Source organism: Strix uralensis, chromosome 1 (assembly GCF_047716275.1).
Source record: "Strix uralensis isolate ZFMK-TIS-50842 chromosome 1, bStrUra1, whole genome shotgun sequence".
Lineage (NCBI taxonomy): Eukaryota > Metazoa > Chordata > Aves > Strigiformes > Strigidae > Strix > Strix uralensis.
Window position 1 is genome coordinate 50,006,509 of NC_133972.1, and position 26,468 is coordinate 50,032,976.

The 26,468-nt window shown below is 35.0% G+C and overlaps 1 protein-coding gene across 1 annotated transcript in view; it reads left to right on the forward strand.

Annotated features, from left to right (window-relative positions):
- Positions 1-26,468, forward strand: part of MALRD1 (MAM and LDL receptor class A domain containing 1) — a 288,915-nt gene that overhangs the window by 106,285 nt on the left and 156,162 nt on the right. The window contains exons 21-25 of the mRNA XM_074876823.1: positions 7,575-7,731; positions 10,492-10,602; positions 11,442-11,655; positions 16,895-17,142; positions 22,308-22,605. Of these exons, the coding sequence (XP_074732924.1) occupies positions 7,575-7,731; positions 10,492-10,602; positions 11,442-11,655; positions 16,895-17,142; positions 22,308-22,605 (1,028 nt within the window). The remainder of the gene's footprint in view (positions 1-7,574; positions 7,732-10,491; positions 10,603-11,441; positions 11,656-16,894; positions 17,143-22,307; positions 22,606-26,468) is intronic.

Consider the following 26,468-nt stretch of genomic DNA (forward strand, 5'->3'; position numbering starts at 1 on the left):
TTAATTGAAGAAAAGTCTTCCTTTTTTCTTCTTTCTGGTTGTTAAATACAGATTTGAGTTACTGACTATTTCAAACCTATGAATATTTAAGTGGTTAGAAGTTCTCAGTGAAGAAAATCTTTCTCTGAAATATAGTGGAATTATAGGTTATTTGAGTTCTTATTGTTCTTTAAGACTACTGAAAGTTACATATTTTATGACATTTTGATTTTGCATATAGATTCTTTTTCTTCAATAATATCCTCACAGCTGCAATCCTTTATTCAGGAAAGAACCCTGTTGAAGCCAATGGATATGCATAAGTCACTACAAGACAGGGCCTGTTAAAGATCTGTTCATATGTTATGATCTATAATAGGCCATCCTATATTATCTACAGAAGAATAAGTAGTCAAACTATTTCTGGTGTAGACAATATCTAGCAAATACAGATACTAAAGAAACAAGGTATTTTTTTCTCATTCTCCTTCTTTCTCCTCATAAAACTTATGCTTCCTAGAGAAGTGTCCTCTGCCACACGTCTTTCAGATTCATGGTCATTATACATCTTGAGTAAAACTTTGGCCACTGTCCACAGACTACCCTCTCCTTCCTATAACACGTATTACCTCTGGCTGAAATAATGGGCATAATGGGCAGCGCATCGAGTAGCTGTTACCCAGAGTATAAAGCAGGTGATAAATTTATTCTTGAATGAGTGCTTGAATATTAAAGTCTCTTTCACTTCTGAAATTTTTTGCATCTTTTTGTGATTTCTACAGGCAGATGCAGTGTTGAGGGAACTGTTAGAGTTTGCTTTTTTTTTTTTTTACAGAAATCTTACTGTATATTTCTATAATACTTTCTGTAATATTTCTACATTGCTTCTACCCATCTTTCAGCAGTTTCCCACCGTAAAGCCACACTTCAGGTAAGTGGTGCTATAGATATGATGTGTACACAGCTTTCCTATTTTACAGTTAATATATTGAAGTTATACTGGACTCTATATGGACACATACAAAGATAAAGATTAAGCTTTCCTTGTATCTTTGCCTGTTTCCTTAGGAACACTGTAATAATAATGACTTCTGGATGCTTTATATTTCTGTTGCAAACTTCTTGCCAATGCAAGAGAATGTGAAAGGTTAGCATCTTTTTAAAGGTTTTTAATATAGATTTTTATTTTTATACCTACTTAAATTTTTGCCAGAACTTTCAGATCATCTGGTTTCTGACACTTAAACAAGAAATAATAAGAATCAACATAAAATGAAGCTAGCATGATGGAAAGGTCAAAGTATCACAGTTTACAACCATCTTGTGTCAAATATATAAGGCATTAAAACACCAGTGTTATGCTCTGATGACATAGTACAAGAAAAGAAAAGTGACCCCAATATAAATCTTTTCTCATAAATACGGTCGTTAGGAAGAAAAAGGGGAGAATTTAACTTCCTCTTAGCTAATGAAATAAAAATCTAAAAAGTTTTCTCAGAAATCTTTTGATGAAATGTTTTCTAACTAGGAAATCCTAGCTAATCTAAAACTAAAGTTCTCCTGCAAACATTTTAACTTTGGCAAAACTTTTGTCAGCTGGTTCCTATGCTCCTATTCCCTTGGAGGAAAGGGAATAGATAGAGAAGAGACTGATCTCCCCCAGTCCCACTACCCTGATAAAGGATGCACAGGATGTGATAAATGCAAACTGAAGCCGCTGCCTTGTCTGATTCAAACCATCAACTTAAGCTTTGATGGCCCACATTTTCCTGATAAGTCTAGTATCATGCAATCCTTCCCCTTTGGTCAAGAGAGCGTTTCTTTTGGATGTCATCCAGTGCCCTACTGTGGTTTTGACCACTAGCTTGGGGTTTCTCTCTGTACAGAAACCCATGTGGACTAATAGCAGGTCACTGGATGGGCAGATTCTGGACAGACGGTGTTGGAGAGCTGAAGAATAATGTTTTAAACACAAAATAAGTCCAACTTGTTTTATGGACATATATATCCAATGGAAAGGAAAGTGGGAGCTGCTGCTTTTTGAATTTCAAATTTTAGTATGGTGTTTTAATCATTGGGATGCTTATCTCTCTAAGGAAACAGAAATTTCCCTTTCTGCTTTGCCTTTTTTATTTGTTTTTTCATCATTGCTGAGATTTGGAAGGAAATCGAAACTCTTTAATGAAAAGGATTTGTTTGTTTTCTAACCAGATTTAGTATTCACTCCAAATGAAAAATGAAGAGTAAAAGGTATTTTGTAAGTCCATCTAAGTGCTTAATCAGGGATTCTCAAACAATTTGTAGAAGATATGTAGAGGAATTAACACTTTAAAAACTGAGAGATGTCCAACAATTAATTAAATCAGAGTTTGAACTTTCTGTATGGGAACGTTCAGCTGATTAATTTTTGATCCACTTTCAGACATTACAACAATAAATAATTACTACTGTGAAATGAATAATTCACAGCAGGAGACTTTACTTGATAACACTACCAGTTTTAAGCTGGGCCTAATTGTTTGGATAGGCTCCAACTTTTTTTTTAACACACCTAATCTTTCCCTCAGTACTAATTTCCATTTAGTATATTCAGTTCCCTGTGTTCTTCTGCATGCTTTGAAGGGGGAAATACAGTGAAGATTCTTTTATGTATGCCCATTCTTTGTTAACTACATTTTAAATGATACTTGAAATATTAAGCTATTAGCAAAGTCAAGTATGGAAATGTAGCTCAGTTGCTTATGTTGAATTTTTTGTATTCATTAAAATGTTGTGAATTTCCCTCTGAAATTAATTAGGATTATTGCACTGGCACAGGAATGTCTCTATATAGGGAATGCTTGCAATACAGAGGTAAAATTAATTATTTTCAAAGGGTAAATATCAAGATTTTAATGACACATATTGTAGCTGCCAACTAAGAGGTTTTCCATGGAATAATTTTCCAAATGAGCCTGAGATCTTGCAGCTACTGGCAGGGGAGCCTGCGTGTATTTTGTTGAATTTCAGCACTTACATAAGATCTACATTGAAAGCCAGATTTATTCACTCTTATACATGTTGAACAATATCTTGTTTTACACTTGTTACCATCGATTTCTTGAAGTCTCATCTGAAAAGAAAAAAGGAAAGAAAGAGTACTTCTATGGAGTAGGAAAGAAAGGAATTTAAGGAGGGATCAGATGTTTAAATCACACAGTGAAGAAACTACTACCTTGTCTGAAGATCACTCAAAAAACAAAGATGGAGAATGAGGAGGAGAACAACTTCTGAGCAGAGTAAGAGAGACTGATAATTTAGGTTTAGAGAAAGTTTTAGAATACCTTGTGACTGTATAATACTTATTGGTTTGAAACACATGTAGGCCAGCTATGAAATCTTTTCCCTTAAAAGTCACAGCTCAACAAACTGAACAGATGATTGCATGTACATTAACTGGCTCTCCTACAAAAGATGTATCCATAGAAGGTGCAGGTCCTCTAGCATGTAAAGTATATGCAAACAGAATGACTTACTTCAAACTCTTCTCCCTATAGCATGTGCATCTCCCTGTAAATTCCATGCAGGTTGCGATACCAGACATCTTAAAGAATTCAAGACAGAGAAATTCCTTTGCTCCGTAAGCAAACATGGTGCAAGTTAATGTCAGCTACAGACACTCAAAGAAAGCTTTCCTTTTAAACAACATGGATAGGTCACAAGTATATCAGTCTTGTGACAAAAATCACAAGACTGTGATTATCAGTCTTGTGATAAAACTAAGTGTAAAAATTTCCATGATAAGAATGAAGGTGAACAAGAATGCTCTACACACACTTATCCAGCCCCTTCTGATCCTTCTGTTTCCCCTTACTTTACCACACATCCTTAATACTCTTGTAATCACATACTGCCACCATGTTTAATGACTAACACTCCATGAAGTGTATCATACAGGGGACTTTCATCTGGTTTACTAGTTTTAAATGTAACATTATAGCAAACACTGAAACAAGGGCAAAAAACCCTGCAGTGACACCTGCCTTCTTAAAATGTGATATGGGACCAGTAGTATGTAGGCAGAGATGTGATTTTGGCATGCCTTCAGGACACAGACATATCTGACAGGACACACCAAATAAGAGATAGATGTTTAAATTTCATCATAATACCTACCACTGTTTCAAACTAATCTCACTGAGGGGCCTGGACATAATACTGAATGCTCTGGGATGTATGAGGGCTGTAAGTGCTATTGCTTTTCAGAGCCCTTTATCATTCTGCTTCTTACAGCCCTCTTATTGCTATTGTAAACACAGTGTTGACACTCTTGGACCACTGAAAGTATGAGTTCCCATCAGCAGAGTAAATTCTGAATTTTTAAATGTTTTTGCAAACCTTAAGAGAACTGGATATTCTTTTACCTCCAGGCAAGACTCTGGTAGAATACTCAGCGCCAAGGAAAAAAGGAAATCAAAAATTGCTACACTGAAATAACAGCTTTCTTCAGCAGACAGGAGGGAAATAAGTGAATATTCCAAATGCAGGCTTGCTTGAAATTTCTGCAGCTATTTAGTTTTCAAAGTTTACAATTATCACTTATAGTACATGCAGTTTATTAGGAAAAGCTGTTTTAACAAAAATGTTCTATTAATTTTCATTTTGGGATTATTTTTACCTAACTGCCCTAAGGTTTACATATGTGTTACTCTATTTTGTGCTTGTTTCTGGAATAGGTAACTTCCAAATATTTATGCTACTGTCTCAAGGATAATGTAAATACTTGCAGTAATTGTAAATATGTCTGAATTACCAGGATACAGTGATAAAAGTTTCAGTGACATTTCTTTCATCTGCTTCTGAGTGAAAAGAAAAATAAGACTGTGGAGAAGATCTTGATTTCCCCAGATCATTACTTTTCCCCCTAGAATTCCAGCAGACTTACTTTGGTCCCTCTTGGCTTTATCAGCAGTCCTCAGTGATTTCATCTGTAACATGTCTGACCTACACAAAATGAAGGTCTGCCCCACATTTAAAGATGTATTTTTAAAACATATTGTTCCTTCTTCAAAAATATCTACTTGCATATGGCTTAAGAAGAGAAAATTTTACTATAAACTACTGGGCATTTCTTTTATAAGAAAGGAAGGTTATAATTCTGAGTAGTTATTTCAATTTTATGGGTGGCAGTAGAAATGTTAACTCTGATCATGACCACTACTTTCCTGCATGTATTTGATTTCTACCTAAAACTATGTGTATAGGCATCCCATCGCACACACTACTGATTTTTTATGCAGAAGTCTTCATTTTTCAATTATGAATCATATGTACTTCATGTTCTCCAATTAACATGTAAGAAACAATCTATAAAATATTATCTTTTTCTGCATAAGTTACTTCATTTTACAGGATCTTTTAGTTCTTCACTTTAAATAAAACAAATGTGTTAATAGTTTAGAGCTGAGAATCATCTTTTGTAGCTAAAGAGAAATTATGAGAATACTTCATTTCTGAGACTTTTGACATCTGCAGATATTTTACATACAAATCCTTGCCAGTATCTACAAATACAGTGATTCTCTCATTCTTACATACTAGATAAGGTTTTGGGAAACCTCTGAAAAGTGTAATGATTATAAGATAGAACTGTGGTTGATTAACTAGTAAAAGTGCTCCTTTCACTTCTGACCCATGGAAGTGTTATAATTGCACTTTGCCCTGGTGAAGGAAAGTCTGGGATTTCAGTAAACTATCAGAATTGTCTCTTATTTCCTTAGCTTTCCATGCCTTTTTAATCCTTTTTTTTTTTTTTTTTTTTCTGGTGTGACACCAGGGGAGGCAGAAGCAGTACTCTGCACAAGCAATGAACCAGCCACTAATTTGCAAGGATTTTTGAAGGGCTGTTTTGTGTCAATGGCTATTACTAGGTTTTAATTTTCCTCTGAAGAAAAAATTTAACAGTATTAAACATCAAAAAAGAAAAAGAGATGGAAAATTATCTTCATTTAAATATAGCCTTAAGATCAACCACAGGTTACAGGAAGGATAAGGAGATACTCTATGAAATTCTTTGCCTTGGGCAAAAGGAAGTTCAGGCTGTTTGCAGTCTATCAATCTGTCACCGGTCATATTAGAAACAAGTTACTGCATATGTGTTTCTAAGGATGAGTGAATTAATTAAAGGACTTCAGATCCTCAGATGAAATTGCTGTCTGAGTACAGAGATAAACTTTGCCTTTTTCCAGCCTACTTTATATTATGTACTCTAGTAGATAGAACATGCTGTTCCTAACATGACTGAATATGTGGTGGAATTCAGTCTCTCCTTGACCTCCAGAGTACATGACAGGCCTTAATTAATATATTTTAAAGTATTTTGTGATTATTGAGTATAAATTATTCTATACAGTAAATGTAATCTATTTGTAACTTTGCAGTGATAAACCTGTACATGTTAAATTCATAGTTCTTTTATCACATGAATCAGTACAGTTCAATATAGGCAGGGCAATCTGAGGTAAATTATGTCTAGATAAATAGTGAAGATATGTTTTTTAATTTTATAATGTGTTCTAAATTTTCCTACAAGATTTCAAAGAAACTTCACTAGATTATTGAAAAAGTAACTTTTATATTTAATACTGCAGGGCAACTGCAGCATAGACTGCATCAAACTGAGTTCCGACCACAGGAACCAAAGTCTTTTAGTTCTTTAGACTGCTCTAAGTAAAAAAACTTAAGAGGGCTGGTGAGAAATAAAAGTTCTTGAATCTGTACCATCAAATTCCTGACTTTTCCCATTGGGCAGGACTTGCAGACTGTGAACACCCTCTGGGTACTCTGCATTTCTCTCAGCAGTGCTTCCTGGGCATGGTCACTACCCTCTCACAGTTGCAGTGGTGCAACTTTATGGAGTGGTTGTTCAGAGTGTGGCCAGACAGGAAAACTGAAAAACAAGAAAAACCTAATACCAGGATATTTTTAAAAACATGCATCCTATTGTCAGCTTTGTAAGCCTGTCAGGTTTGGAAAGGTTTTTTTCTTTTGAGAAGCACTGAGCATGTAGCAACTCCACTGAAGAGAACAGAATCTTATCTTTGGTCAACAGCTCCTTTTTATTTTGAAAAGCAAGGTTTTTAGGAGCCAAATCTTAGATACCCAAAACACTAAAACTGCAATTCTGGTCTCTCTGTACACTTCAGATCTGATGCTACTGTAAAGCTGGACTCATCTTTCCCAGCAGCTCAGGAGAAAGAAATTCACCCAGTATCTTGGTTTTTCTTGACTTCAAGCCAGGGTCAAACCCTCTGATTTCCCTGAGGAAAGAGAGTGGAGGGGAAACCTGGATGCCCTCCAGCCCCCATCTATACAGCCCTGTGGGTAAAGGCTGACTTCAGATCTGTATTTTGTTTTGCCAGTCGCTGATATAAAAAATACTAGCTGTCTTTTCAAGGGCTTTTGGGATTCTGGCTACACACTGACAAACTAAAAGGCATCCAGATACCCAGACAGAAGATGTTATATCTGTATATGGAAATATTACCGTTTGAACTAGAAATTAATTATGATTAAATGTTTTGTTTTAATAATGAAAAACCTTTATCTCTGGGCAGGTGTACTGAAGAAGGCTGGTATCTGTTTGCAGACAGTTCGAATGGAGAATTTGGTCACACAGCTGACATTGCTACCCCAGTCATCTCTCTTACAGGACCCAAATGCAAAATCATATTTTGGAACCACATGAATGGTTCAACAATAGGTTCTCTGGAGGTACGGAGATGTTCTTTGCTTTGGGTTGGTTTTTTTTACTGCCCAAAATATCTGTGAGAAACTTCATGCCTTATCATTTAGTTTCATTAAAGCCTAGGTTGCTGATAAATGAAAAAGAACAATTACTAACACTCCACTGCTCTCAGTATGCTATGATCTGAAGGAAGCATTAGCTCAAGTAAGCTGGGAAAAATGTAACTTTCTACAACAATCAAAAATTATGACCTTTAAGGACATATTGTAGTTGGAACTTCCATACAAGAAAAAGCCTTGTATTGCACAATACCCTTTGACACTGAAAAGCATAGATATTTGGACACTGAGGTCTTTGACTGAATATGGGAGCATGAAAAAAAAAAAAAAGTAATAGTATTAAAATTTGCTGTAAAATTTTGTAGAAACAGCTTATTCCTCAGAAAGTTTAACATATATATTTCAGAGGTTAATTCTATTAATGTAAGTAGTATTGAACTATTTCTAGGATATAATAGTAACAAACTTTCTTACCCATACCCTTTTCTTCACTCCAGTTAAAATAAAAGCACTTCTGTAAAGGAAATGTAACTCATTCAGCATCTTGTAGATCAAACTAGTCACTGCAAAGTGAATGAATAGAAGAGCAACATTGTTCTCAACAATTTTTTTGCCACATGTAATGGGATTTCCCATCAATGTTACACAATAACTACAACATCAGAAATGGATTGAAAATAATACTCAGGATAAGTTACCCAGTCACCAGTGCACTCAGTATCAAGTTGGGTGTGGCCAGTGCATATGGTTTTAATAGTACAAATAAATTCTCACTAGCTTGGTTACTCTGAATAACAAATTATAATAAAAAATCTGACATAATTCAACTGTTTTGAAGAGGAAATTAAAATGTATGCTGACATTAGAACTGAAATCTGAGATGTGGTGTCCTTTACCCCATGCATTTAACTTACTAGATGTTCAGAGGAAGCATGTTCTGTGTTTTCTTGAATTTTTCTTAAACAATTTTTTTTAAAAAATCACTGAATTTCTCCCAAGTAAGTAAAGATTTTGATAGGCTGCTTGGCAAGTAGTCAAATTTTAAATCATCAGAATTGGGAAATCAGAGTATAAAGATGGTTTGTCCTCAGTTTTAAAGACTCCTAACAGAACAATTTGTCATGGGTAACTCTATGAAAGTATTAGATGTGCTATTTCAATAACTTGCAATGTAATCAAATTGCATAGGGCTTCAAAGTGCATTAGGGTACAGGGAAGCCTTGGGTTTTAATAGCACATAAATTTATGGCCATATTTAAATCTAAAATTATAACTTTTAACATGATATGATAGAAAATATGAATTTCTGATGGACTTGGTTTTATAATTTAGTAGGTAATTTACAGTGTATGTAAGTGTATGTCTATATAGTTACACACATATCTATATTCACATAAACATATAGTTTGCATGTCAGTGTAAGAAAAACCTTTCCTTATTCAGCTCCCTTTATTCTCTCAACTAATATCTGTAATCTCTTTTTCTCTCCAATTTATTTTTTTCCCTTAAAATTCATGTCTTCTGCAGGCAGTTCTTCTTGTCTATAAAGCCGGGTGTCACTTTGGTTTTCTATTCAATTTAATATATTACACCTGTTTCTTTTGTTCCCCTCAAATGAAAGCTCTTTGGTGTGAGGATCTGCTGTTTGCTTGGCAGAACTTACCTGTTATGCAATATCATACACACTCATGGGACTGCATAAATTTTCAAAAAAACCCTTTTATTTTCATTAAGATGAAAAATGCCTGGGCTGCCCTAAGAAGATTACACACAGTAGCAATAAATCCTTGAAAGCAGAAGTGGTTCAGGCAACTGGTGAACTGATGTTTAGCTCTGTGAGTAGTGGCTGGAGACACAGCTTGACACACTTCATCAAACACCGATCTTGTTATTGTCAGCTCAGTTGAATTTGGATGCCCAAGAGGTTGGAGCAAAGCTTATTTAGGACTTGGTGCTCATGTTGAAATGTGTCAGCTTTCCCCAATTCAATGACTATTTACAAGGGTAAGGGTGTTTACAAGTCTTCCATTGCCCAAACAGATGAAATTTGGTCTTTAGAAGAAAAGAACAAGTTTTCATTTGTAGAAGAAAAAATGTTTCATAAGAATAAGGACAAGAAAATCTATCCCAGAATGGAGCAATCTAAAGGATGCATGAACTAATATATTTTTCAGTAACTCTTGTTGTTAATGCTGTTTCCATGTTTTGCAAATGGATCCTGACCCATTAATGAGCAATGTGGTTAGCTGCTCCAGATAAATTAATGGGATAAGTTAGCCAGGTAAGGCTCTGGACTGAGCATGTGTATGAGGAGATCAGAAAATCTTAAAGCATTATTTTCTTAAAATAGTCATTCACACTGGCAAATCCCTTTGCATCAGACAGGACTATAGGAAAAAGTTCTTCACTGAGACAGTGGTTGGTCCCTGGAACAGCCTCCCCAGGGAAGTGGTCATGGCACCGAACCTGTCAGAGTTCAGGGAGCATCTGGACAAAGCTTAGTCATATGGTTTAGTTTTAGGTAGTCCTGCGAGGAGCAGGGATTTGCACTCAGTGATGGTTTTGGGTCCCTTCCAACTGCAGATATTCTATGATTCTATGATATTTAATGGTAGTAGAGAGATAAGTTGTACAAGATGCTCTTGTACTCTTGCATACAATTAAGGGACCTAAAGTGAGTTGGTAATGGAAAGATTTTTTTGTGACCTAGAATTATTTCCTTTTTAGGTACTCTGTAAAACCAGTAACAGGACTTCTAAACTGTGGATTCAAAGTGGCAACCAAGGTCCCCAGTGGAAAAGAGCAGAAGTGTTCTTAGGAATCCGTTCAAATTTTCAGGTATGTATTCCTATATTATGTGCTTCCTAGACAGCCGGCTTTAGGTACCCTTATATTATGCATTCTTCACCTCCTCATTTCCCTTTTTGCTCCATACACATACTGTACCTGCCCTTCTGAACAGCAACAGTCATCTTTCTGACTGGCTGATTGATTATCTGAGCAGGAGACAAGTTTTTGGAGATTTCTCACTCCCCTTCAATCTCAGACTGTTATCCACGTTTTAAGACAGAGAATCCCTTCTATCCTTGATTCCAACTCAGGTTAAACTTTTCCACTTCCTTCTCCTTAGTGATAGTACTGTTACATCTGGTTTTTGAAAAAAAAGTCTTGAACATGATGTGTACTTTGAAATATGAGCTGATTCCTAAGCCTCTGAGAGATACTTAGTCATGGGTATGCCATGTAACCTTATAAAGAAAACAGGGACAAATTTAAAAATGTGTTACATTCCCTGGTCCTTTTGTCTTGGATGGCTTTTAATTAAAATTTAACATTTTTTTTTACATTCATGGGAATAACTGATGAATGACTTGGACTAGTCTTTCTCATGCTTATTTGCAGAAGTAGGTGGAACCCTTGCTATTAATTCACGAGTGGGGACTAGTACCTGTTTGTGTTGCTCATTTTCTTTCCCTTTTTTTTTTGTACTTGGTTGACGTCTTTAATATCTATAGTGACAGATCTGTAGAAGCAGTAGTATGAGCTTTCATAGGACTGTGCTCTGACAGTAAGAACTGACTACTTCATATTCCAAGATTTGTAAGAACTGTCATAGTCTCTGTTTTATTCATGTTGCACGTGTAAGCCTACTGTAACAGCTCTGTAATTTTTATTAGGTTGTTTTCAGGGCAAAACGTGGTGTCAGTTACATGGGAGATGTGGCAGTGGATGATATTACCTTTGAAGATTGTTCCCCTTTGCTCGTCCCAGGCAGACCTTGCACATCAGAGGAATTCACATGTGCCAACAAGTACTGCATCCCAAAGGATAATCTGTGTGATTTTGTAAATGACTGTGCAGATAACTCAGATGAGAGTCCTACTATTTGCAGTAAGTATGATAGGTTTTTTAATATAACTATCATAAACAACTGTGCCTGCTGTGAATTATTATTTGAATACTTTTGGCAGCTCATCAGCTAAGAAAGCAAATAAGAATGTAATAATTTAATTCTATTCCCTGACTTCTAAGGATTTTAAATTACTATTATTTAATTTGAAATCATATGATAGAAAATAAAAAGAACTGTTAGTGAATTTCTTAAAATTACTCAGAAAGCAGCTGTCTTTAAAAGCAGATTAAAAATCTCCTGCTTTCCATATGAAAAGAATGTATTAAAGATGAAAAAAATGCTTCAAGCATAATACCTTTGGGATATGAGGGACCTACCTCCTTTGATATTTCAAGGATTGTCAGGTCTCTTAGCAAATCATTTTAATCTGAATACTGTACAATTTTGGTTTTACAAGAGATATCAAGAAACAGCATCTGTAGTATCAGATTCAAAGAACGATGTTTCATATCAAATAGATTCTCCTCTGGAGAAATGGATCACAATATATAGTACTAACATTCTCTTTTTTCTAGTACAGCCATGGGAAATGCTCACACAATCAAATCTGCATTGTTCGATACCGTATGAACAGTTGCCTCATTTTTATTGAGATCATGAATATGGTTTATCAAATTCTCATTGAATACAATTCTAGGAAGCAAAGGTATGCTGATATCCTATGAAGCTAAGGTACATGGCAAAGGGACTGTGTTTTGCAAATTATTTTCATACTATTAAACTTCTCAGTGATTTCCAAATAGGAATAGCATGTCGCCAAGCTATATGGGGATCGGTTTAGATCTTCTGCAACTAAAAATGAGGAGTATATCAAGTTGAAATTACTCTGTTGAAAAAGATTTTCATATTTTGGTTTTTATTTTCTGAAATATTTAAATGCTCTTTACCTGTGACTTTTTTGAGTTCCTGGATTGTATTTCCCATGAAATACCATCAGCCATTTAAAGACTGAAACATAAGCAGCAAGATGCTTCAAAAAAGCTGATAGGATTTAGTTTTGCAACGCCCTAAAGTATTTCATTCTGATTCCCCATTGGAAAAGAGATGAACTGAAACAGTCCCAGAAAGAAAATGTTTTCCTGCAAAATGTTTTTCTTATTTTCTAAGTTAAAAAAAGAGTAAAAAGCTATTTTTAAAAAATAGGAAAATTATTTTCCTGGCTGCATTTTAATGGGAAGATTTGCAATGAAGTATTACGGAGCCTTAACAGCACAGTCATTAGTGGGGCGAAACTTCTATATCAACATGGATTTTGCCTCAGATAAAAAAATTAATCCTATTTCATAGTATCTAATTATGCTGTAAAATGCTTGGTGGCCAATTATAACTTTATTTGTTAGGTCTGGGATTGCTTTATTCAATAACATTTTCAATAACAGTGTCAGGAATTAGACTAATTTTTGCTTTTCTTTTTTTCCTTTTATTTTTTCAGTTTTGAAATAGGTATGCTGCTTTAAATTTCCACTATGTGTTGGAGAATTTGGGGTTTCTTTTATTGATGATGCCTCTACCTTAAATATTTAATAAAGTAGCAATACATAATACAGCACTTGCTGAAAATATACGTAACAGAAAAATGCTATTTCTGTTTTCCCAACATTTTCATGAAGCAGGCTGTCTCCAAAGAGAACATAATAATAGAAAACACATATTTCCACTCTTTGTGAAGTTTTTTTTCATTCCTTGCAGCTATCAGAGAAGAGTTGTTTCCTCACTGCTGAACCATGGAGCAGTAGCTTGAAAACCTCAAACTCAGAAGCCTGAGGAAGGCTCTAGTAGGGCAAAACATGATAGATCAAAGCACAGGAAGCAAGAAATGGGCAGTTTTACTCAGGCACAGCAATTGTGTTTAAAAAATGTGAAAACTCTGCAACATCTAGACATTTCCAATGTACTTTTTAGCAGTAGGCCTTCTTGGATCGCTGACTCTAACTGTAAATGTGGTTTGTTATGTGCACGAAGAATCATCGTATCTTAGTTAATGAAATCTTTCTGCACCATGTTGAAACTAGTCCCTAAGTCTCTGCTATACTCCTGAAACTGCAGAACATTAATAGGACTATATCACACGACGATACTTGCCAAGTCTAGTTAGCAATGTCTACACAAAGCCAGCATTGCTGAGATATAAACTATGCCTCATAAAGCTGTTAAATTACTATTATGAGATCTGTGTCTTGGTTTTGTTTGATTTGTTGAGGGCTCTTTTTATCTAGTTGCATGACATCAGTGTTGTAAAATAAGTCAAGTACATATTTTAACAGATATACTGATTTCTCAAATGTTTAGAAATTATTCCATTAGATATTGAATGAGTGATCCATGCTCAGAGTTTTCTTTAACTATAATGTCACTAGTACTATTTTCTTACTACAAGTATATGAGAACAAAATAAACCACAACAATGCTGGAGAGGTAATGGGTGGTAGCACTCCTCCAAGCTTGTTCAGAAACTGCTGGGGTTTGCCGTATGCTGCTTGAGGTTAACAGTGTATCAGAGGAAGGTCTCTGAGGCAGCTCTGGTTAGATTGAGTTGAGCATGCCTCCTTGAGGTAGAAATGGTGTTTTATGAGATTTAGTAAATTAAATTTTGTGAAAAAGGCTGTGGGGCAGTAGTGTTTTTCCAGTCTGAAATATAGATTAGTGTCAGTGCAGGTGGCTGTACTTGTTAGGTATCTGGTTTTGTCTAAGCTTGGTTAATGTTTGGTTTAGCTCATCAGTGTGCTTCTGAAACAAAATCTCTTGCTCATTCCTATTTATTGTGATTTGGTTTCCATTGTAGAGTGTGCTCAAGCATATGAACTAGGCTCCTTTCATTAGGAAATAAATTGAAAGATGAGCTCCAGGAGGGCATCAAATGTATTCTAAGAACTAGTGGTCATTTAGACCTCAGGATCAGGCTATACTACCTCAGTCCTCTTTCCTCCATTGCCCCCTAAATGTCTTCAGGTCTTCAGGATCAGGTGTTTTGCTCTACAGATCTGCTCCTGTAGCTCTATACTTCTTGTTCATCTAGGCATAGATGTTAAGAATAACGTGACTTAAAATAGTTTAAAATTTGCACCATTTAATTACCTAGTTTATTACAAAGATTCATTAGATCTTTTGTGATGAATATAATACAATTCATATACCTACTGTTAAGTGTTTTTCTTAAATTATTAAGCTCTCATCCAGTAGTAAAATTCAGCAGCTCTGTGTCACTGTTCCATAGGCAAAAGGATTAACTTTGCTTTTGTAATTCATTACTGAGAGTTCATAGTTCTTCACAGAAGTGTCTACTACTCAAAGATTTAAATTGCAAGTGCACCATCATCTGCTGCAACTTGAGCTTCTGAATAGGCTGCCTAAATTCTCTTTTTCATCAGTGGATTGGCTCACTTCCAGGTTGAAGTTTATGTAATTTAAAAATCAGTTGTTTGAGTTAGATTAGATAAATTGTCCTATAGATATGAGTATTTTTCTTTGTTGACTATAGAGAACCTACAAGGACATCTAATTTTAGATTAGGTAACACACAATATATACAGCATTAACATGGATGTTCAATGCTCATGCCTTCAGGACTTGATTCTTGAAAATATGGCTTTAAAACAAAATGGTCAGTTGCATGCATGAACTTTATTGACTTGAGATGGAATTTGTAAGTAATTGAAGGAATTTCTTTAGTATCCTGAAATATTATGTAACTAAATGATCATATGGCAAAAGATGAGAAGTGACAAATTCTATGGGCAGTTACATTCAGTTGAAGTAAACTACAATCTAAGTTTTGCATTAATGATAATCAGATCATTTAGCACATCAGGTTTGGGGGTTTTTTAATTGTTATTTCAGATGGAATCATATTTACAGACAAAGGTAAAAGACAGTGAAGCTCTTTTTGTTAAATAGTCCATATTTTTAAGAAAAAGTTTCTAGCTTCTTTTTCACACTTATGACCTCCACAAAGAAAAATACAAGGAAATAATCTTTCATCTGATTTCAGCCTGAAACTTTAGAGGTAGCTGTCTTGCTGTTTTGGTCCATGTGTAGACTCTATGGATTTTAGCTCTTTGGCCTCATTATGAGGCTTCTGACCAGCTGCCAGTTCAATAAAGCTACTTTTAAGTGGCTGAACTTTATCAGACCCCAGAAGAGGCTCAGGTTCTGTTTACATTTTATGAGAGAGCTTTTGTCATTTCTTATGTTGTCAGACCAAATCATCCATACAGTTTCCAAATTTATCTTCAAAGTATTTTCCTTTCCAGCAATAATACTAAGAATATTCAAGGCACAGTCAAAAGCCTCTTGAAGGCTTTGCTGAAATTCCAGCTTATTTCAGCAAGTTTAGTCTTACTTGGTAATCATTATAATGAAGTTGTAGATGCATAGAGGAAAAAATATACACAACTTCTGGAGTGTTGTAATTGACAGTCTTAATTTATGTTGACATGTAACTTACCATGCTGGCTGTTCTGACATTCAAGATTGGAAAATCACTAAAGAGCATGCATGATGTTTCATATAAAAATCGACCAAAATTATGACAGCTTTCTCTTTTTCTAGGCATTAAATGCAATTTAAGGAGAAAGGTAGATAATCATCTATGTTTGCATATTGGCTAAGAAAATACATGTGTGAACTTTTCTGGAAACATGCAAAAGTAATATGACTATGGGTGTGATTCAGGTCAAAGTTAGCACGCAGAATTTATGTTTTACCTATATGTATCTGTATGGAGGCTGTGTTTTTATGGTGCTCAATATATTAATTTGAATGGGTTTCTGTTCCTTAAATATAGGCATTTGTATCATTTTCACCAACCTTAACATGTGCCTCCAAAAGGAGGCTATTTTTCTGCAGGTACCCGATTGCTTGAATGCCCTATGGAGGGCACCAATCTACCTCTGCCTGTAAGACCCTAAAGAACTATTCACCTTGACCTAAAATAGATTGCTATATTTGGTTACTTTTATACCAAGGACTCTGATGACTATAATAACAAGAGCACAGAGACCTACCTCACATATATGCGGTTTTATCCTATCCTATTATTATGTCCTAGAACATTAAAAATGCTCTGTTTAATAAAATGCATGGATATTATTTTTTATATTGAAGCTTTTTTTTTTTTTTTTTTTTTTTTTAATGGATTTGTGTACTAGGTTGTACTATATGTACCTAATTAGCTTCTTGAAAAAAAAATCTTTTCATGTGTGGGCATATGTCTTTCAGGTACCTCTATTGGGCATTGTAATTTTGAGTTTGATCTTTGTGGATGGAAGCAGGATGAAAATGATGATTTTGACTGGAACCTCAGAACTAGCAGTACTACAAAAATGGGCACTGGACCAGCTACTGATCATACACTGCAAGAGCCATCTGGTCATTATATTTTTATAAAGAGTTCATTTCTTCAGCTGCCAGGACAGAAAGCTAGGATTTTGAGTCCTGTCCTAAGCAAAAGGAATAAAAACTGCAAGGTATGTGTGGGTGTAGTACTAGCAGGAATGCAGAATTTGATTTCTAGATTGCATCAAGGTGATACTTCTAAAACAAATAAAGATGATCACCGAAATATTTCTTGAGAGAAACAAGGATGTTACAGAAGAGCCAGGGCCTGATCTTATTTCCTTGAAATCATAAGAAAACATGTATCTTGTTGGGTAGAATGATTTCTGTAAGTAAATAAGTACTCTGGGAGGTTCAGATGAAGTTGACAGTGAATGTAGTGTCTGATTTATAATATCTTACTCAACACTTGCCCTAAGTAGCATACAGCTATGTAATGGTTTGTGATTTTATGGAGAAAATGTGAATAAATACAGTAACAATTTGCTTTCAAAGAGTACAACTGCAACTGGAAAATGCGTGACAGTAGGCTTTGAAACCGACTCTCGCTTCTAGAGAACAGAGAAAAGTAAGCCTTTATTTTCCAAAACACTGCAGCACATTGTAGTGATTTGAGCCTTACCATTTCTTTGCAAACCTGGATCAAAAAGTTTTCTAGTTTTGCTACACTTTTTATAGTCTTTGCTAAACCGGTAATTTTTAGTTTCGTAAGACATCTTTCAGAACACACCTATCAAAATCTGTTACAGGAACAACATGCTGAAAAAGTGAATTTTCCAGAAAATTGAACTGTGCATTACTTTGAAATGGTATTTTTCCAAATTTTCAGTCTTTAGGTGTCAAGGCAAAAAAGAGTTTCTAACATCAGTGTCAAACACAAAATGGAAGTTTAAACATTAATATTTTCCAATAATTCTAGTTATTAATAAAATTAGTATTAATTTTTAAATGCTAGTTAGAAATAGAGCTTATGAAATATATATATTATTTACATAGAGAGGAATATTGTGATAAACAGAGCTGCTGTGGAAGGAAAAGTGGTACTTTTAGCCTTTGGAAAATTAACAAAGGAATATTTATAAAGACTAGAAAACTAACAAAGCAGGAATGGCTTAACATTTTCAGGGTAAATTTTTGGGAATGTATTTCCAGAACTGAAGAAACAATGTGGGGGAAAAAAACCAACAACCTAGTGAAGAGAAAAAGGAGGTATTAGTATATAAAGTTATTTCAACATTTGATTTGAGATGAAGGAATTAATTTCTCAAATAGTTAATTAAGATACAGAACTTCATCCTAACAGATCAGACAGTTCTTAAAACTATTTTACTCCATTCTGTGAGTTATTAGAGTTGAAAAGCAGTGTGAACAAATGCCAGCCTAGAATGTAGAGCAAAGAATTTTGGAACTTCTGTGAATAAAACCAACATTCAGGCTATTATTTTGCCAATTATTTTGCTATTTACCCATGAAGATCTGTCTAACTTGACAACAGAAATGTTTGTTGGCTATCTAACTTTACCCAGTTAAACAAGCTCAAGAGCTCTCTGATGATCTAACCATAAAACAGCCTCTTTGCTCTCCAGCATTTGGAGCATCTCCATTCCTGATGTCACAGTTGGAATTCTTACTCCATCCATTTGTTGGAGATAGTGATCTAGTAACTTGCCTGAGAGATGATATTAATGTCTTTATATTTATGGAAGATGCAAAATTTTATTCAGTTTCTGCCTGTAAAATAAGATATGTAATCATTTTAGATTAGATTTTTGTCCTCAGTGGTCTCATTTTGCAAGTTCACCTTTATACATCTATCTAATAACTAGTTCTCTCAAAAGAATTTTTAAAATGTTTTTAAAAGGCCTTTAAATTGAACTGTGATCACTGTTGATTGTGTGATCACTGCTCTATGCTCATCGAATGAAGGTTGTTTTAGAGTTAAATAGTCCTAAAGTTTTACTGTATATGCAGATGACATCTCTGTTCAAAATGTCCAGTCATTTGCCTCTAGTTCCATTTATCTCATACTCACTACTCATGAGGAAAAACAAAACATGTAAAGTTTGTCTGAAATGTGGAAAGCATTCTGCTTATGTTTGAGATTTCTAAACAGTTTATTTGATTGAAATTCTGGCTGTTTGAAAACTCCCAAAACTCTTTATAGATAAGAAAGTAAGGAAGTATTAAACACAAATGGCTTGATTTTATGATCCAAAAAAAACTTCACTAATTTCAATATGTCAGTAGCAAAACTTAATCTAGTCATAATAAATTATCTTCAGAAATTGAGCCATGATCTCATGTTTTCTAAGTTAATTTTCTATGTTGCTTAAAATATATAAAACATCTCTTTCTCCATTTTATCTGGTTTTATGTTTTAAAAATAACTTTTCTGCTATTTAACTTCTATCTATGAAGAGTAAAACATATATGCAAAGAAATGCAGGATAACTGAGAATGACAGGTTCACTTCTGAATAATTATGATTTATCACACATTAAATGCAATGAAATGCTTGAAACATAACTATTGGAAACTATTACTTTTGTCACACTGAAAATTATTTACAAAAAATACCTGGTCTGTGCACCTTCTAAAGACAAATCTTCTACATCCATGATATGGCCTGAAACGGTCAGTCATATTTATAATGTTTTATATTGCTTTTTGAAGGTTCTGACCAGTCTCGAAACTTTCATTTAGGCAACTGATGAAGGGAAGTGAAATTTCTGGTAAAGGAAATTGTACGAATGAAAATAATTTCAAGACTCAGAGCTTCGTCTTAGCAGATCACAGTCCCTTAAAGTATTTTTCTCCTTTCTGAGTTATTAGAGAAGCAAATGCTACATCATATATTACAAAAGACAGTTTGGGATTTTAGGCCCGTTCAGATCAATGGAAAATATACATTTACATCAGTGGGACAAGAGATTTATGCAGAGAAAACAAATATACATCAGCAAGTATAAAGGGACATACATGAAAAAATATTGTTTGTATACAAGACTTTCACAAACCAAGCTTCATCTTCAAAAAGAATAGAAATCCAATGGGAACAATCTAAGTAGAAAGAAAGTGAATCTATGCCAAAATAAATCCAGGAAAGAAAAGGAAGAATTCTGCATCAAGGCATCAGTAATAAATGTGGAAACACTATGTGGAAATGTCAGCCCATAAGAAAACCAGGAAATCTGCATATACTATTGTGGAATAATAAAGAAATTGTGTTGAAAATACTTTTTAAAAGTCTTAAATTTAGTTGTAATAACTAACCAAAAGCATATGGCATACATTGTGATTCTGAGGGAATTTAATAAAAAATATGAAAGATGTAATTAATATCAGCAATTCCTTTATGGTATGAGTGGTAGAAGGGGGGGCTCTCTGTTTGGGTTTGCAAGTATTGTATTTTCTCTATATTTTTGCATTGTAACCTTTCCAATTTTATTTCATTATCAGAAAATTAGTTAAGTAGACAACTGATGAATGACAACATCCAGAGAACCTTGGAGAATGAAGGCTAGAGAGCTAGCCTACATTCTGATGCAAAGCAAATTAAATATGGGAATGAATATTTCACTGGCATTATAATTCAAGTTTAAGTAATGTGGGGGCCCAGACCTGAAAGGACATGGATACATGCTTAAAATTAAATCTGTGTGTAACTGTTATGAAGATGACATTACTACTATATGATATATTTATAAATGACATAACAGAACAGACCAGTATGTTGATTCCATATATAAAATTATTCAGTGTAATTGAGATAAGGGTATTGCTAATAAATGTGAAGTCCAGAAAGTAATGCTGGGAGCCAGGGGTGGAGGGGGATATGAATTGAACTGTGTGAATATATGGGGGATATGAATATGAACTGTAGCCAATCAGGAGCAGTGTAGTGGGCAACTCTATGAAAATATCTGATCAGAATTTAATGACAGTCAAAAAATGAAACAAAATTCAGCAGTAGTAAAAAGAAATAGCAAAAATGTGAAACTCATTATGTAGTTTAAAGATATACACATATATTGAATAGATAAACCTCATTTAATGAAGGATTTTAAGATAAACAGTAGTTGCAGGACAGGAAATGGGCAGGTGAATAGAAATATTTCCATACAAGAAAACTGACTTATGAAAATTGTATTTGACTAGTTCATTTCACAGGAGACATTCTGAAAATAAACACAGTCAAACTTTTAAAAGAATTATAACACAAAGCCCTTGGTGGCTTTACTAATTAATAATTAGAGAAAAACAATTAAATAGAAATGTGGAGTTTAAAAAAAAATAGTATATTTATGCAATGCAATAGACTGCAGAAGCCTATGAAATCCTATAGCACCGGGTAGCACAAAGGGACATGACTTCACATTTACATGGGTGTCATAATATTCACTATTATGTTTTTATAGCTATAATAAATAAGATTGAGATTTCATTCTTTAGGGCTTGTGCTATGCATTAAACTAGGAAGAAATTTGAGCTATAGACATGTTCTTCCATATTATAGCATGACTTGCCTCCTTTCAGGGTCCTACATAATTCTTGGAAATATTCTGATCTTTGTCAGGAACAAGATATTGAACTAGATTAAGCATTAATTTGATCAAATACAAGTATTCCTTTTGTTGCTCTTGAATTGAAAATATCTGAGAGAGCAGTTAATGGTGTGACTCTTCACAGTGATTTTTTTTTCAATTTTCTGTATGTACTTGATCTTACTTTTGTACTTCATAATTTGTTTTCCCCTGTTTTTACTGAAAAAAAAAAAACGAATCACTGTTTTCTAATCCAAGGACCTCTTATATTTTATTTTAGTTATTGTTTTGCATTTCTGCAGTCCATGTAGAAGTTTTGCTCCCGTGTTTGGTTAGAGAAGATTATTTTCTAATTCTAATAATCTAGCACAAACACATTTATAACCGGAAAAGTGTTCAGTAAACTGAAGCTACTTCCCATATTGTAAATGGCACTGTTTCATTCCTCTGTTTCCTTATCAACTATTTTCATTCTCTTACATTTACATGCAAGAGTTATTCAAAGGAATGCAGGATCAGCTGTCACAGTACTGTAATGCTGGCTTCAAAGTTTGGCTTATGAAATAGTTCAAAAATTTTCACTAGTAAGTCTTTTTGTGTGCATTTTAATTAAATTGGTTTTGAATCAGTAAAATTAAGAGCTTTTCTGAATGCTATTAATGATGCTCAGTTTAATAATTAGGATAAATACAATAGCAGAATGTGTCTGAAGTCACCTGCTGCATACTTAATGCTATTGTTCTTGCTTATAGATACTTTTCTATTACCATATGTATGGAGCTCACATTGGATCACTGATTGTCTACCAGAAGACTATGGCAAAACATGAAAAAATTCTCCTTAATCTTACTGGAAACCAGGGAAATTTCTGGCAGCGCAAGACACTGATCCTGGCTGGAGATGGAGATGAAGACTTCCAAGTTGTCTTTGAAGGGATAGCTGGCAAAGGTCCCAAAGATGGCATTGCACTTGATGACCTCACGTTTTCCAGGGAGTGCTTACCATCCCAGGAGTTTTTACCAGCCGAACCTACAAAGCTGCCTCCAACAGGTATGTTTCTGATATGGACAAATAGTCTTTTTAAGTCTGGAAATGAATAGCAGCATTGTTTCCATTTCTATGTCTCTCCTGCAAAAGAGAAATAGAATACACAGCTTGCTAAAGACATGTTGAAACTAACATGCTTTTAAATAGCTCTCTGAAATTCTAATAAAATCATTTTATGAATTAATTATTTGGGTATTGAATCAACACTTGCAAATCTGCAAGACTTATTGTCCAGCCATGTATACTTAGAAAATATCCTGCTTAATTCAGTGGGGTCTATTTGTCAGTAGTTGTAAAATATAGTTATTGTAAAATAAAGTAAAATTATGTAAGTATTTGTAAAATATTTGTAAATATTGTAAAATAATGAAGAGTGGGACACAGCCAATATGGATAGATTGTAATAAGGCCAGCAGACTTTAATGTTTATTGGCTAGTAGGAATTCCTATTGATACTGTTTAGGCACCATATCCATTTTCTTCCCGTGTGCTGTGGTGCCAGCATTGGTGCAATTATTTGCAGCATCCTCACTGCATAAGGGAAATAAGACTCAGAAAAATTTTACCAAAAATAATAAAGTTCTGATGTGGATGGATCCCAGTAACCCCAAGGTAAAAGCTGCTCCTGAAAGCACTGATGTTGTTCATTACTAATATTTGTTTGGACACAAATGATGGAGAAACTCTTTCTGACAGAACAGGACAAATGTCTTTCCTCCTTCCACATTTATCACCAGACCTACTGAAATGTAAACCCCCAAAGTGGAATTTAGGAGATGTATTTTGTTCCTGGGCCTACTACAAATTTCCTGCACGGCTGTGGCAAGTCATTTTATCTCACTTCCTTGTCTTTCTGATCAATAAAACAAAGTTAATATTTCCCAATGTCATGGACCACCGGGAGAATGGATCATTAATTTATGTGAGCTGCTTTGCTGTGTTACTGCTGCTAATGAGTAGCCTTCCCCTTTAGGATATCATTAAGCACTGCTCAGGCACTGGGAAAGAACACTGATGAGACTACATCAAACCCAAGAAATTACATTGTACTTTGTGCACAAGATAAGCAGGAAAGATATGGGCAATGTTTTCCAGATATAGCTCTGATAAGTTGCCAGTTACGGTATGTAGTATTGTCTTCCTACTTCTGTCAAAACAGTCATGGAAATTTATTGCAAATGAGATTGGTATTTTAAAGTTCAGCTTTATATGAATGTTACCCCAAGAGGAACACTAGCCGAGATTTCTGATTCTTTATTTTTGATGTTTTCAGACTCTATCCTCTTAATGGTAGATGCAAGTCCCTGTGGCAATGTTAGAAACTTTAAAAGCTTTCGCTGTGATAGTAAAGGACGTTCCAAAGCACTTTTATGATGTATATAAACAAAAAGCTACTAAAAATCTCAGGAAAAAGCCACCAGAGACTGATTTCTTGGTGTAGCTCATCTAAGATGTACTTTGTGAACTTTGTAGATTCACAACACTTTGAGGTAATGGTCTGAATTTATCCTTATATCAACAATTTTCACTTGTCCTGGATGAGAGTTTACATTAACCACCGAGAGTTCCAATTTACGGCTACTATTTAGCAGTGATACCTGTTTGAATCATTGCTTGAAATGTGGCCTTAGAACCCTGAATAAGAAATCTACTCCTGCCTACAGAAATTTTCTAAGCAGTGGCAAAATGCATGCTGGAGGCTGTGAAAAGTGCTCTGTGATGTAACGAGAACCAGCTAGATTGACCGTGATGATCCGCTGCAAAAATCTTGACTCCTAGACTTCTCTGTTTAAATGCAGAGACAAAGGAGAGCTTAGCCAAAAATGAAACAATTACATCCATTGCTTAAATTTTTTAGTTTCTGAGGATGAAGAACATCATGCAGCAGAGATCTGCTCCTTTCTTGTCTCCAGCTAGAGAGAATATTTGCTAAGAAAGTTGAAATGTTTTCTCTCCAAGGGAGAGATTTGTAGCTTTTGAGTTCTCTTATCATAACATGACAATGCAGAATTGATACTGATGCATACTTTTGTAGCTGGTTAATATGCTTCCTCTACTATATTTGGACACATGTTTCCTTTACTCAGGACTTGCAAGGAATATTTCTTTCATTCTAGGTATTCAAAATAACACAGTGAGCTGTAACTGTCATAATGCTTTCCTCCGCTTCCCTTCACCCTTCACCTTGATTATTCAGTGTTGTTTCTCACAGTTTGAAGATCTTACTTGTAATTTTTATGACATACCAATCTACAATTGGTATTCTGCAAACTGAACAAACCACATTAAAAAAAATACCTGCTACAACTCATTTTTAATGTTGTGGGGGTTTTTTAAATCAGAATTAATTGTAATGCACACAGCAAAGGAGATTCTTCTTCTGAGTTTTATGAGCAATATCACTATGTAACTGTATACAATATATATATGTGCTTGTTTTTTTCTGCACATAGAGTGTTATGGCAATGGATATAGTGTAAAGACTAAATAGAATAAAGTTATTAAGTGTTTCTATCTGTGACAGAAACTCTCACTGTTCAGAAAAATTGTTCCCTGACTTTATGTAAACTCTCTGAAGTTCTAAACATAAAAAAAAAAAAAAAACCACCTTTCTAGGGGGGGGCTGTTTTTCTTCCAGACAAATATGCAATAATATTTAAAGGCTGATAGTGGGCACTGGACAACTGGAAAAAATAATTTTGGAAGTTAGCAGTGTCATTTTTTTTGTATACTTGACAGTATGGGTTAGACTGTCCTCGTGATGCTGCTTAACAACAATGATGCTGAAGTGGAAAGCCACTGAGAGTCACATAAAATGCTGTGCCTGAGAAACAATAAACATCATTTTAGGCTGGCACTTATCAACTCTTCACTGTATAAATAGTGATGTATGGGGGTATATAGGGTTTTTCTCATGTCCTACAATGGTACTGTGTGTAGAAAGGTACAAAGACAGTTTTGTTCTAACAGTGCTATTTGTGCCTGTTGACATGTCTCTGCAGTGTGGCCAGATTCTCAAGTTAGACTGTGTCCCATGTAAGGGGCTGCCTGTATCCACATCAGCCCAGGAACAGCCCTTGGCCACACTGAACCCTGAAAAGTTGCAATTCCAGCCTTGTTTCTGTGCTGGGTTTGCATGGCAGGGTTTTGGTAGAGGTGGGGCTACAGGGGTGTCCTCTTGTCCTGGTTTTGGACAGGATAAAGTTAATTTTCCTGGGATGAGAGGTAGCACAGCTAGAGGGTCGGGCCCAGATCGATCATTGGTGTATTCCATATCATGTGACGTCATGCTCAGTATATAAGGGGACACGTGCTCTCTCATTTCTGTTTTGGTTTCGGTTTCCCAGTCAGTGGGTGATGGGATTTCTGGCTGCTGGGGGCAGGCTGCATACCGGTCGCCAGTCAGTGAGCAACTGCTGTATATTACCCATTTGAATTTACTATTGTTACTGTTGTAACAGTATATATTCTATATCTATAACAGCTATATTCTATATGCTTTTCCCAATAGAAGGGTGTTAATAGTTTTCAAAGTCATAGCCTTCCAGGAGGCATTCACACCCTCCTTTTCATGCAGTAACCATAGTTTCTAAGGGAGTTATATGATCCCCCCAAGAATGTTCACAGATTAAGATGCTGTCTGACTATGCCCAAAACATGTGAGACCATTGGCATGAGTCATATTTTATATTTTTTTACAAAAGAGACATCATGGATTTGACAAATTCCATGATCTTTGCTTGTCTTGTCTCTTCTTTCCCTCCCTTCCCTCCTGAAGTGTTGTTACTGGCTATAAAAATGGCAGATCCTTCCATCAGAGTTTCTGCTCATGTCTCTGTATCACTTATCTGGGAATTCAACAGCTT